Genomic DNA, 12,825 nt, shown 5'->3' with positions numbered 1-12,825 from the left:
TACGTGTACTGACGCGTTTGTTGTTGTTGTTGTTGTTGTGTTATTTATTATTTATTTAATGTCTACATTTTGTTTAAGTCTGCTTGAAAATGAACCCTTTGCTCGTGCACTACTTAGGGAACTCAGGCTCGATTTGGGACACACTCACAAAGTGCGTCATTACTTCCGGTTCCGTGAATTGATGAGGAGGAAGCGAGCCGCGGCTCTGGCGGATGCTACACCGTTATTAGTGATCATTACAGCTTTGTTTTCCTCCGTAAGATACTGAAAAAGAGAGGAGCGGTGCTGACCGGATGGCGCTTGCGTTTCTCCGTTTCTGAGCAGTGTGTGATGTTCGCGCTCGCGCTCGCGCTAATCCCTGAGGTCGGCTCTCGGTGCGCGAGACGGAGACAGCTAACTGCGCGTTAAACGGCTCGCGCTGCTTTGCAGGCTCGGCGGAGAGATGCCTGGAGGTGAACAGATGTTTTGTGCACGTGCACACGACGGTATAAACGGTGTGACGTCAGTTTCCTTTGAAGCGCGCTTGTTGATCTGATCTGATCTGATCTGATTGCGGGTTTGTTTGTTTGTTTGTTTGTTTGACCAAAAATGGATGTGAATGAGACCGAGGCGCGTGAGGGCGCGTGGACCCCGCTGCTGCTGTGGACCGGTTTGGCCGTGCTGCTCCCGGTGCTGATCACGCTGTGGTGCAGTGCGCGGCGCTCGGAGCGCGCGGTGCGGCTCAAGGACCTGTCGCGCGCGAGCCGGCACAGCTGGCGCTACACCGACCTGTTCGGCAAGCCCACGTACTGCTGCGCGTGCGAGCTGCCCGTGCTGCACGGCGCCTTCTGCGACTGCTGCGGCGTGTGCGCGCACGAGGCGTGCGCGCGGGCCGCCGAGCGCGCGCTGGCCTGCAAGGAGATCGCCGCGCCGGCGCACGCGGACGGAGGCTTCCGCCACCACTGGACGCGCGGGAACGTGCCGCTCGCGAGCTACTGCGCCGTGTGCAAGCAGCAGTGCGGCACGCAGCCCAAACTCTGCGACTACAGGTGAGTCAGCGCGCAGGTGCATCAACATCAACATCAACATCATCAACATCATCAACATCAACGCATGACGTGGAAACGTGGGGACGCGCAGAGCTTGCAAATAACACTGCACGTTCACTACGCGTACCTGTGCGCGCGCACACACGCAAACATCCGCGTACCTTGTGTTGTACCTAAAAGATAAAAAGCTGCATCCACTAGGGGGCGGTGCAGCGCCGAAACAGCCCTGATTAGCCCTGAACAGTTACTCCTAACTATTTTAACTACAGATGTGTGTAACCATGGTAACGCTCTGCTAGCTACTTTCCACCACATCATACTACAGCGCCTCCAACGTTTACATTTACGCAGGTATTTCGTGTTAAATACTTTGTAAGGCGCTTGACATCTATCGTACATAGCGAGCAAATAAATAAATAAATATAAATAAAAACACAAAAAGTCCAACATCATAAAATTAACGCAAATTCCAAATGTTCACTACATACGCTCCCTACATAGTGTATAATCTAGTGGTTTAGTGCCACAGCGAATTACGTCTCGTTGTAGTTTTTTGTCGTATGTTCACATTGTATGATGTTTTTTAAATTAAGGCGAAAGTATTGGCACCTTTGAGTCTTTCATAGAGATGTATTGATATTAGTATCAGGTGTCAGTTATTTAATTATTCATTTCCTCCTATGCATAAATAAACAAGTACAGATAGTTCTGGATTCAAATGCGTAACGGTACCATGCAGTGCCGTACCGCACTGTCGAGAAAAGCGCTACAGAACGTACACTATATGCTGCTATAGGAAGAGGATTGCGTGACGTTTGTGTAATGTCTTACAATAAACCACATTGTTCAACTCATGCTAATGTAGGTAACATGAAAATTATGTTTGTAGCCTCAAGCTCAGCATCATGTCTTAGCCCATGTCGGATGAAGAGAATATAGAATATTGTGGTAACTTAACTGATAGCCAAACTGTATACTTTTGTGTGTGTTTGTGTGTGTGTGTGTGTCAGGTGTGTGTGGTGTCAGACGACGGTTCACGACGACTGCAAACCGGCTCTCGGCGATGACGAGCGCTGCGATTTGGGCGAGTTCCACTCCATCATCATTCCTCCCTCGTACCTGTTCCAGCTGAACAAACTGCAGCGCAGACACCCAGAGGAGTACTGCAAGGTAAAGCCCCGCCCCCTGTGTGTGTGTGTGTGTAATAATATATATTATATATGTATTAAAAATAATGTAAAATCAAAATACATCCATTTGCTGGAACTGTAAAGATGGCAGAATGAGAGAAAATCTTTACAAAGCTTTTTGTCGTATCCATGCACCATCAGAGATAAACACTTCCCTCTATAAAGTAGTTCCATCTCAGAAAGGTCCAGATTTCTTAAAATGTAAACGTACACACCTGTGTATGTATATACAGATATATACCTAAGAGAAGTCTTAGGTATTGTATCTTTTTTTTTAGTACAAACTTTGTTATAGATGTTTATTTTCTGACTTCTACATTATTGATTCAGTACAAAACCATTTTAGATTCCAAACATTAGTTTTCCAGCACAAAGTGAAACGTTACAGAAAAATGTTTGTATGTCAGTAAAGAAAGCAGCAGATTCCATAAGAGACACTTTTCAGATAAAAACATAATGAAGGCTGCTGGGTTTCGCTGCAGAAATAAGAAGCGAGTCGACAGTCAAAGTCTCCAGAAGAACTGTGGCTGCTTCTGCAAGATGCTCAGTAACACTTCCAGCTCATTTCCTTATAAAACTGCACACACTGCACCTCAGATACTGCTTTATTTATTTAAAGTGAAGGATCGTCACATTAAATATCGACTTTGTTTCATTTATTACTGTTTACTGCTCTTTATAGGATTTTTTTAATGTAGAAACATTTAATTTCATTATTTCTGAAGGCATCTTTACTCTACAGCATTTCTTTGCATGTGAATAAGACTTTTACACAGTACTGTATGAGTGTATATAAATATATATACATATATATATGTGTGTGTGTGTGTGTGTGTGTGATTAGCTTGCAGCAGAGTGTGGAAGTGGGTGGAGCCCCCTGCTGGTACTCGCTAACACACGCAGTGGAAACAACATGGGCGAAGAGCTGCTTGGAGATTTTCGATCCCTACTCAACCCAGTGCAGGTATCTCAGTCTTGACGCTGTGACACAAACAGTGCTGTTGAATTCCGTATTCTGATTGGTCAGAAGGTGTTGATTAATTTTCTATAACAGCAGCCCTGATAGTAGTGAAGCTGCAAATCACAGGTGCTCATTCTAATAAGTAAATCTTTCAGCTTGTTCACAGGGACGTCTCATTCACTGTGTGTGTGTGTGTGTGTGTGTGTGTGTGTGTGTGTGTGTGTGTTGTAGGTGTTTGATCTGTCCGAGATCGCTCCTGCTAAAGCCCTACAGCTGTGCACTCTGCTGCCCCCTGGCTGTGTGCGTGTGCTGGTGTGTGGAGGAGACGGTACAGTGGGTTGGGTGCTGGATGCTATCGATGCCATGAAACAGAAGGTATACAAACACACACACACACACACACACACTCTGCTTCATGACATCATCACAAGTCTGATGTTAGAACATCTCAGGTTCCTCAAAACAATACGAAATCTACATGCGTCAGAATCGTATCACAGCCCAGTGTTTAAATTTTGATGCAGAGCTTTTCTTCCAGCGTGGACTCTACGTGCTGAGGCAGAAATAAAAAGCTCACAGCTGCACTTTTACAGAACAACTCTATGCATTTTTTATGTTTGGTGCACAGGTCATAGTGCTAATATAGTACTATAGTAGTCATTGATTAAATAATTGAAGAACTGTTTTGTTTGGAATATCAACTAATTATTCATTTATTTTTCCATCCCAAGCTGTGTATAGTTGTGTGAAATGAGAGGAAAGCTAAGATAGAAATTGCTGAATCGAAACTAAGCTAAACCTCGAGAGACAAGAGACAAGAACATGAGGTCTAGAGGCTCATAAGATCCTGACAAGTTAATACTAGCATTCACATTAACACCCAAGTGTAAGAATTATAATCCCTGACTGAAACTGAAAGTGATAAATTATCCACAAAAAAATCATATATCTGTGGAGTTTACAAAATTAACACTAAAAATGTAAATAGTTTACATTCTATCTCATTGAGTTTTTCCCTCCACAGTTAATTGTTATGAATAATTGTGCCACTTTTTAGAAGTATTACTATGGAAATTTTCTAGCGCCGGTTCTACCTGCTCAGAAGGTTAACACCCGAGAAGATGTGATAAAGACGGTAGAAAGAGTGTTTTAATGATCATCTTGTTCTTCTTCTTCTCTCTCTCTGTCTCTCTGTCTCTCTCTCTCTGTCTGCGGTCAGGGTCAGGATCAGTTCATCCCCCGTGTGACCATCCTCCCTCTCGGGACCGGGAACGACCTGTCGAACTCTCTGGGCTGGGGTTCGGGTTACGCCGGTGAGATTCCTATCGAGCAGGTGATCAGGAACGTGCTGGAGGCTGAAGTGGTCAAGATGGACAGGTCAGTCTGCACACTCGCTGAGACACAGTCTATACACATGTCTAGAGTTTATATACATGACCAAGGAAGAACAATACTGAATATAATGTATATGATCAGTGCTAGGATCACACTGACATCTCGCTTAATTGATAAATCGGCCTAAATCAAAGGTTCACATGTTTATCCATAACAATCATGCTTAAAAAACACAGTTAATAAATGTGCCACTTGTTTTAACGTCAGGCAAACACACTGTAGAACACTAGAGGGTATGAATTCATACCTGCGTCCTCTTCTTTAACAGCCAGGTATCGTTACCATGGAAATAAAAATAAAAATTTAACATATTAAATCTCTGTATAGTAGCATACGCAATATAAACATCAACAGTCCTGAAACAGAGCCCTGTGGGACGCCATGGTTAAAGCGGCGTTCACATAAAACTCATAACTTCCGACCTCTGTTTAGAAAGAAAAACAAAGAAAACTCTACCTGGAATTCCTACTCAGAAATTCCTAATGGTGTCCTGAGTGTGTGACATCATGACAACATGGCCGCTCACGCCGTCAACAGTAACGACTATAAACGAGTTTATAGTAGTATTTACTTTAGAGCAGTCACTAGAGACATACAGTATTATTTGGTTAAATTTATAACACTCACTGTACAGTTTGCTGTTTTGAGAAAGTAATTACATCATAAACTTATGATCAGATGGCTAGCTAACAACACACGCTTTCATAGAGGCGTCCATGTTTTTCCCGCTCTATGTAGCCTGAATGCATCGAGCTTAAATATTACAGAAGTTGAATGCAGCATGCAATCTGTTTTAGGACCGGGTCTATTCAGGAAATTGTCAATTTATCGAACTGCTAGCTGCTGTTTTGAAAGCTGCTCGGATATCCAGCAGGACGAGAAGAAGACTTCTTTCTCATCCTCGATGTTGCTATTTAACTGCTTTGTATTTAACTGCATTCACACTTCAGGTGGAAAGTTCAAGTCGTCTCCAGAGGAAACTACTTCCGCAAGTCAAAGGTCAGAGCACCTTAACTTAACATTACACGTGTTCTCTCCATTAGTGAGTAGAATAACGTGACCGTGGCTCATGTGGCTCATGTGGCTCGATGTCTCGACAGGTTTTGTCCATGAATAATTATTTCTCTGTGGGTCCAGACGCTCTGATGGCCCTGAACTTCCACGCACACCGCGAAAAGACGCCGTCCTTCTTCTCCAGCCGCATCATCAACAAGGTCTGAGCTACTGAACACAGAACATAATATTACTCATTATAATTACACGTTAAAATATTGTTTATACACGTGTGTGACGTCTCGTCTCCTCATCTCACAGGCGGTGTATTTTCTCTACGGAACCAAAGACTGTCTGGTGCAGGAATGTAAAGACTTGGACAAAAGGATTGAGGTGAAGATTTCAAAGTTCTCAATCACACAAAGCACACTTCAGGCACAAATATACTTCACTTTCACCACACGTACATGCGCCATGTGCAGCTGCTACGCAGGAGTCAGTGTTCATATACTCGCTTCTATATCTTACGTACATCCGGAGGATTAAATATTAAATACGATGTCCACTAGATGGCACATCAGAGCTAAATCATTCAATTCAATTCAATTTTATCTGAAGTGCTCTTAATAATAGACATTCTCACAAAGCAGCTTTACAGAAATGTATAAATTCAGGATATAAATTTTAAATTTAAAAGTTTATCCCTAATGAGCGAGGCAGAGGTCATGCTGGTGAGAAAAAACTCTCTGAGATGATATGAGGAAGAAACCTTGAGAGGAACCAGACTCAGAAGGAAACCCATGCTCATCTGGGTGCAGCGGATAGTGCGATTATAAATCATTCCCTTCTATAACCGTGTGATATTATGATAATCGATGACAGAAGCCAGAAGACGTGTGTTTGTGAGGTCACGTGGGCTTGATGGAAGCTGGAATTAACACACAACCCTCTCTTTCTCTCTCTCTCTGTGTGTGTGTGTGTGTGTGTGTGTCACAGTTGGAGCTGGATGGAGAGCGGGTGCCGTTGCCCAGTCTGGAGGGCATCATCGTGTGCAACATCGGGTACTGGGGTGGAGGCTGCCGGCTGTGGGAGGGGATGGGAGACGAGCCGTGTCCTCCAACACGGTCAGTCCTAAACGAACCTTAAAGAGCCTTAACGAGACACACCCTAACGAACATTTCACTTTCCTGGGGATCATTTAGAAATGTCACATTCTGTCCATTCTAGCATCCGGGGCATTTCCTAAAATCACTAATGCTTTAGTCAGTACAATAACTAGAGACATGAGTTCTGGCGTTTGGGACGCAGGATAATTTCAGATGAGTGAATCTGATGGGGTGATAATTGTTCAGTGATCATTTATTTGTAATTAGTTAAATAATGACATGCATACAGGGACAAGACGTTCATTCTTCTTCAATTTCACATTTCTTCAATTTTATATTTCATGAGCTACTAAACTGTTTAACCCATGAAGTAGAATCACAGTAAACATGTTAACCCACTAACTAGCATGTTAGCGTACATTCTTTCACTATCTATTGTGATCGATCAATTAATCAATTATAAGTAAAAGGTCAATTAATCGATTAACTCCAGATTTAAGCTAAATTATTTGTACTATAGATCCTAGTAATGTGTTGCATGTGCCATGTGTACTGATTTAGTCCTGTGTGTGTGTGTGTGTGTGTGTGTGTGTGTGTGCGCGTCCAGGCTGGATGATGGACTGCTGGAGGTGGTCGGGGTATTTGGATCGTTCCATTGCGCTCAGATCCAGGTCAAACTCGCCAACCCTGTACGACTGGGCCAGGGACACACCGTGAGGGTGAGGAGTGTGTGTGTGTGTGTGTGTGTGTGAGCAGAACAGCTTAAAAAAACAACATATTAGCAGATTTGATAAACAATTATCGACACATTCATGCTGTGACTAAATCCACTTTATCCACTTGATGTGTAACTGAAATTAATCAGCTCTTTAGTGCTTATTGATCTTTGGTTTATTTTGTAACATTAGTGGAAATCATGAACTATTATATTTTCTATTATATTATTATGTTGTTTACTGAGTTCTTCTCGTTATTAGCTTATTGGACTGTTCATTTGATTTACACGGGTTCTAAATAATATAAATAATGGCAGTAAATAATCTCAGATTGAATATAATGTGCTCTGTGGGGGGAATAAAAACTCTATGGCTGCAATAAATAACCAAAATATTATTGTACAGATGTAAATAATTCACTAATTATGCTCATGAATTTATCTGGAATTTATTTTTTAGTACAAAAAGTTTGAAAACCTCATCTCTTGAGTAATAGTAGCGAACCATAGCCAGAACTATAGCCAGCTATATTTAAAGAAGCGGTTTGTAATGTTTTTAAAAAGAATTATAAGCCAAAATGAATCATTTAATAAATTATTTTAAAAGATAAGTTAGAAAGTCGGTGACTGACAATACTGTTTTGCAGTAGATCTGGATATTTTTTTAGTTTCATTTGATTAAACATTTTTCTGGCTCCTCCCTCCTCCGCCAGAACAGAAGAGCTCAGCCTTAATCCTTTTCTTTTTTTCCTTAAAAAGTCAACGCTAAATATCACACACTGCCCCTTCAATCACTCACATCACGGAGATGTTAGCTGGCTACTGTATTGTGCAGGTAAAACAGGTGTTTAATGCTAAGTATTAGCTCCGTTGAGCTCAGTGATGATGTCATACGATGACGTGTGTGATTGGATGATCTAATTTAACGTAAAATAAATAACTTTTTCACTCTGTGTGCACATTTTGGTGCATCATGTGATTGTGTTGCTCAGGTGATTCCAGTGTGGTGACCGTAGTGTCACGTGATCATGCTTTATGGCTTGTTAAGATGTTTGTTATGTGTGTGTGTGTGTGTGTGTGTGTGTGTGTTTACGATGTGTGTGTTGATCCCGCAGCTGGTCCTGAAGAGCTCGCGCATGCCGATGCAGGTGGACGGAGAGCCGTGGGCTCAGGGTCCGTGCACCATCACCATCACACATAAAACTCAGGCGCTCATGCTGTACCACAGCGCCGAGCAGACCGACGATGACGACGATGAAGAGTCCAGCGCCTCGGACGCTGAAGCGCCGTCAGTAAAGAGCGTTCACGCTCCCGAGAAGAGCTCGGAATCTCAGTGAGGCTTCGGCTGGCGGTCTGCTCCGGCTGCTTAATTCAAAGCTGTTCATTTTTTGCTGAATGACATTCACGAGGCTATTTACAAATTTACAGACCTGCCGACCTTCATGCATTTTGCGTAGCAGCTCCAGAGTTTTAACGTCAGACTACGCTAGTACGAGTATTATCACTTAAAAACGGCAGATGAGCCAATCGACATATGAATCCGGAATGATTGACAGTTGCCTAGGCGTAGATTTTGAACTCCCCGACATTCACTGACCTTCTTAAAGCCCCGCCCCCTTTATTAGTAATTAGTGATCTCTCGTACTGATTGAAAGATGACCGAATCGTGTTTTGTGTTCATTAATGTGAAAGAATATCTATTAATGTATGTTTGCGTTGCCTAACAATAGATACCATCAAATATTTTCGGTCGAAAATGGTTTAAAAAAACCCAGAAGAACCATTTTGAGTGAAAAAATAAAAAAAAACAAGATTAAAATGACCTCCAATGAAGTGAAAAGCTAACAGTCTACTAATAATTTTAATGGTAATGATAATTAGAACGTGATTAAATCAGCGGAAACGTCAATATATTCAGGGTTTACGTGCACAATTTCTTATTAATTATTGTACGTAATATATTTTCTAGAATGAAAAGAAAGTGTGCATGTAAACATTTCTAGTGTCTACTATCGTAACTAAAACAGAAGAGCTGTACATACGCACACTGCATCTTCTACCTTACACAACTGATTTGTGATTCACTAACATGCTAGTTTTTTAGGTTAGCCTGTTTACTTACAAGCTAGTTTATTGGTTACATGATAATTTTTAGTTTAGCCTCTTTGCTAACATGCTAATTTGTTGCTTACATGCTAGTTTTTAGGTTGGTCTGTTTACTTAAATTCTACTTTTTTGGTTACATGCTAATTTTTAGGTTAACCTGTTCACTTACAAGCTAGTTTGTTGTTTACATGCTAGTTTTTAAGTTAGCTTGTTTACTTAAATGCTAGTTTGTTGGTTAAATGCTAATTTTTAGGTTAGCCTGTCTACTTAAATTCTAGTTTTTTGTTTACATGCTAATTTTTAGATTAGCCTGTTTACTTACCAGCTAGTTTGTTGTTTACATGCTAATTTTTAGGCTAGCCTGTTTACTTACAAGCTAGTTTATTGGTTACATGATAATTTTTAGTTTAGCCTCTTTGCTAACATGCTAATTTGTTGCTTACACGCTAGTTTTTAGGTTGGTCTGTTTACTTAAATTCTACTTTTTTGGTTACATGCTAATTTTTAGGTTAACCTGTTCACTTACAAGCTAGTTTGTTGTTTACATGCTAGTTTTTAAGTTAGCCTGTTTACTTAAATTCTAGTTTTTTTGGTTACATGCTAATTTTTAGGTTAACCTGTTTACTTACAAGCTAGTTTGTTGTTTACATGCTAGTTTTTAAGTTAGCCTGTTTACTTAAATGCTAGTTTGTTGGTTAAATGCTAATTTTTAGGTTAGCCTGTCTACTTAAATTCTAGTTTTTTGGTTACATGCTAATTTTTAGGTTAGCCTGTTTACTTACAAGCTAGTTTGTTGTTTACATGCTAGTTTTTAAGTTAGCCTGTTTACTTAAATGCTAGTTTTTTGGTTACATGCTAATTTTTAGGTTAGCCTGTTCACTTACAAGCTAGTTTGTTTTTTACATGCTAGTTTTTAGGTTAGCCTGTTTACTAACATGCTAGTGCTCTAATTAAAGTATAAAGTATAAAATGGACTGCTCATATATACATGGTTTTATGGTACCCAACAAATGCCAAATGTCTGTTTACATGCACACTTTTAGGGAAAAATAAACTTACATAGAGTAATTAATCAGAAATAAGAAAGTGTGTATGTAAACATTTGGTGGTTACCGTCTTACCCTGTGTATATGCACCTGCTTTTTTTTTTTTTCTTTTAAAGTGTGCATTATTTCCTCTTCGGGGTCGGCAGGTCTGCATTATCAGCACTGTTTCTGAAACACTGAACATCGTTATGATGTCACGCCGTATAAGCGATGATCACATGCACTGATATTTGTCTCGTAAAAACTTGCTGCAGGAGTTTTTTTTTAAGCTTTGCAAGCGGTTTTGTGCAATAATAGCTTTACGCTTAGGGCCACAGGGCAGTCAGTTATTATATATTTATTATATATTTTATATACGTAGTCCTGTTTGTGTCACATGACCTTCGTTCTGCGTTGTCATCTACCTTTCTTCATTTTTTTTTTTTTTTGGTCCTGAGATTTTTTTTTTTCGTTTACAATCTAATGAGTTTATGTGAATTTTTATACCACAAGAAATACTTAATATTTTAGGACCATTTACTCTATTGTCCAAATAACTGTATTTAAAAGAAATGACTAATATATTAATAATTAATCATGTCTGCCATGTTTCTGAGAAAAAAAAAAAAAATCATGACATTTCTGATATACTGATACTATTTGACATTAATTATAGTTTGCGGTTGCCATGGTAACAATAGTCTTACCTGATTATCGGCACATGTTTACTGTAAAGCTGTGAAGTCACAGGACCAAAAAACCCTCACCTATATTGTGTTGTTTTTTTATTTTAATTGTTTTTGCATTTTATTTTATTTTATTTTATTTTATTTTATACACTGTCCTGATGCACTGTCTGTACACGACTGTGTTTTCGTTGCATTTTCCATTTAAACTGTAATTTACACTGTACTAGAGGTGTGTGTGCGTGAAAGTTTTTTATTTTTAGTTGTTTGTAAAAACTTGCAATATTTTCTAAGAACTTGCTTGGTTTTATTTACCCAAAATACAAACCTATTAGTAATTTAAACCAAATTTTCATTTACTGAAGATGAATGAACATGGTAGATGTACAACACACCTTTTACCGTACACGTTTATCACTTGTGGGCGTGGCCTGTTCAGCTTTTTTTTTTTTTTTTTTTTTAAGTTCCTACTGAAACAGTAATAGCTACTGTATACTGTATATACCTTCTAAAGCTAATTAGCTAAACACAAATTAAGTATCGCGCTAATTAGTTTGAAAATTTGTTTGATTCACGTGTTACGCTCTCGGCTTTGCACTAGCTTCGTTTTCAGATTAGATTCGCAAAGTAAGCGAAGTTTACTAGCTACGTAAACTCACCAGAGACACCAACGATCTCTGAAGAAACGCTGGACCTCACGCACACGCATAGGATTGGGCCGAGGAATCTTTCATGGATTATTGGATTTTTCCGCTTTACAGAATCCTAACTAATTTAAATTGTACTGAGAAAATCTCAGTTTAAATGTCACTTGTAGCTGTGATTGTGTGTGTGTGTTTTTTTTTTTTTTTTGATGGCGTGCACACCTCTACTTTACATTTATATTTCATTTATCTGTCTGTGTTTAGTGTGTGTGTGAGGTTGTAGTGCTACTCTTCTGGATTTTAGACCAAAAAGTTTTTATCCTGAATTTTAGGTTTAACAGAGATGTTATCAAAGTCTGATTAGTTTATTCTAATAACATATATTTTTTCTAGTATTATCACTAAACCAATTAGCCCTATGTGAGATTTTGTCATTGATTACGATGTCGTATTATTGGATGTGCTGAGATTTTGGAGTTTAGGTTTGATTCCATTTGAAAAAGTCATTATTTATTACACATTTTTATCAGTAGTACCTGATCAACCCAAGACTTCGCTGTTCACCAGTTATATTTCTTCTAAATATGGTCATACAGAATTCGTTCTGAATTTATATCTAGTCATTATCTTGCCAATATTTTATATTGCAGTTCTTGTTGCATTACAAAGCTACATGACATGAAGCCACTGATGCTTTGAGAGATTTCATAACAAAAGAGAAATGAAAGTTTGCACAAATGTTAATTTCTCTTTCAAATGCTGAGAAGTTCTGAATGTGATTGATGAATTAAAGAATGATTGTCTAAGCAAACTGGATTGCCATCATTTCATCATTTGTTAAGTATTATGAGTAGTCAGGAGGTGTTGATTCATTTTCTATAACGGCAGCTCTAACAGTTGCAGCTGGAAATCAAAAGTTATTATTAATAGGCTTGTTCTAATACTCTGTTGTTTCTGTAGTTAAAAAATGTGTCTA

At 39.5% G+C, this 12,825-nt stretch overlaps 1 protein-coding gene across 1 annotated transcript; it reads left to right on the top strand.

Annotated features, from left to right (window-relative positions):
- Positions 1-147: 147 nt before the first annotated feature.
- Positions 148-11,195, top strand: dgke (diacylglycerol kinase, epsilon). The gene is made up of 11 exons (XM_034311105.2): positions 148-1,028; positions 2,039-2,198; positions 3,063-3,182; positions 3,411-3,554; positions 4,399-4,556; positions 5,525-5,573; positions 5,675-5,788; positions 5,889-5,960; positions 6,564-6,691; positions 7,281-7,392; positions 8,504-11,195. The coding sequence occupies exons 1-11, from the start codon at positions 589-591 to the stop codon at positions 8,723-8,725; spliced, it is 1,719 nt and encodes a 572-aa protein (XP_034166996.2). The 5' UTR covers positions 148-588; the 3' UTR covers positions 8,726-11,195.
- Positions 11,196-12,825: the final 1,630 nt, after the last annotated feature.

The sequence above is a fragment of the Pangasianodon hypophthalmus genome, chromosome 2, assembly GCF_027358585.1.
Source record: "Pangasianodon hypophthalmus isolate fPanHyp1 chromosome 2, fPanHyp1.pri, whole genome shotgun sequence".
In the NCBI taxonomy this organism is placed as follows: Eukaryota; Metazoa; Chordata; class Actinopteri; order Siluriformes; family Pangasiidae; genus Pangasianodon; species Pangasianodon hypophthalmus.
The sequence above is the reverse complement of the archived record's forward strand: the minus strand, read 5'-3'. Positions and strand labels throughout refer to the sequence as shown.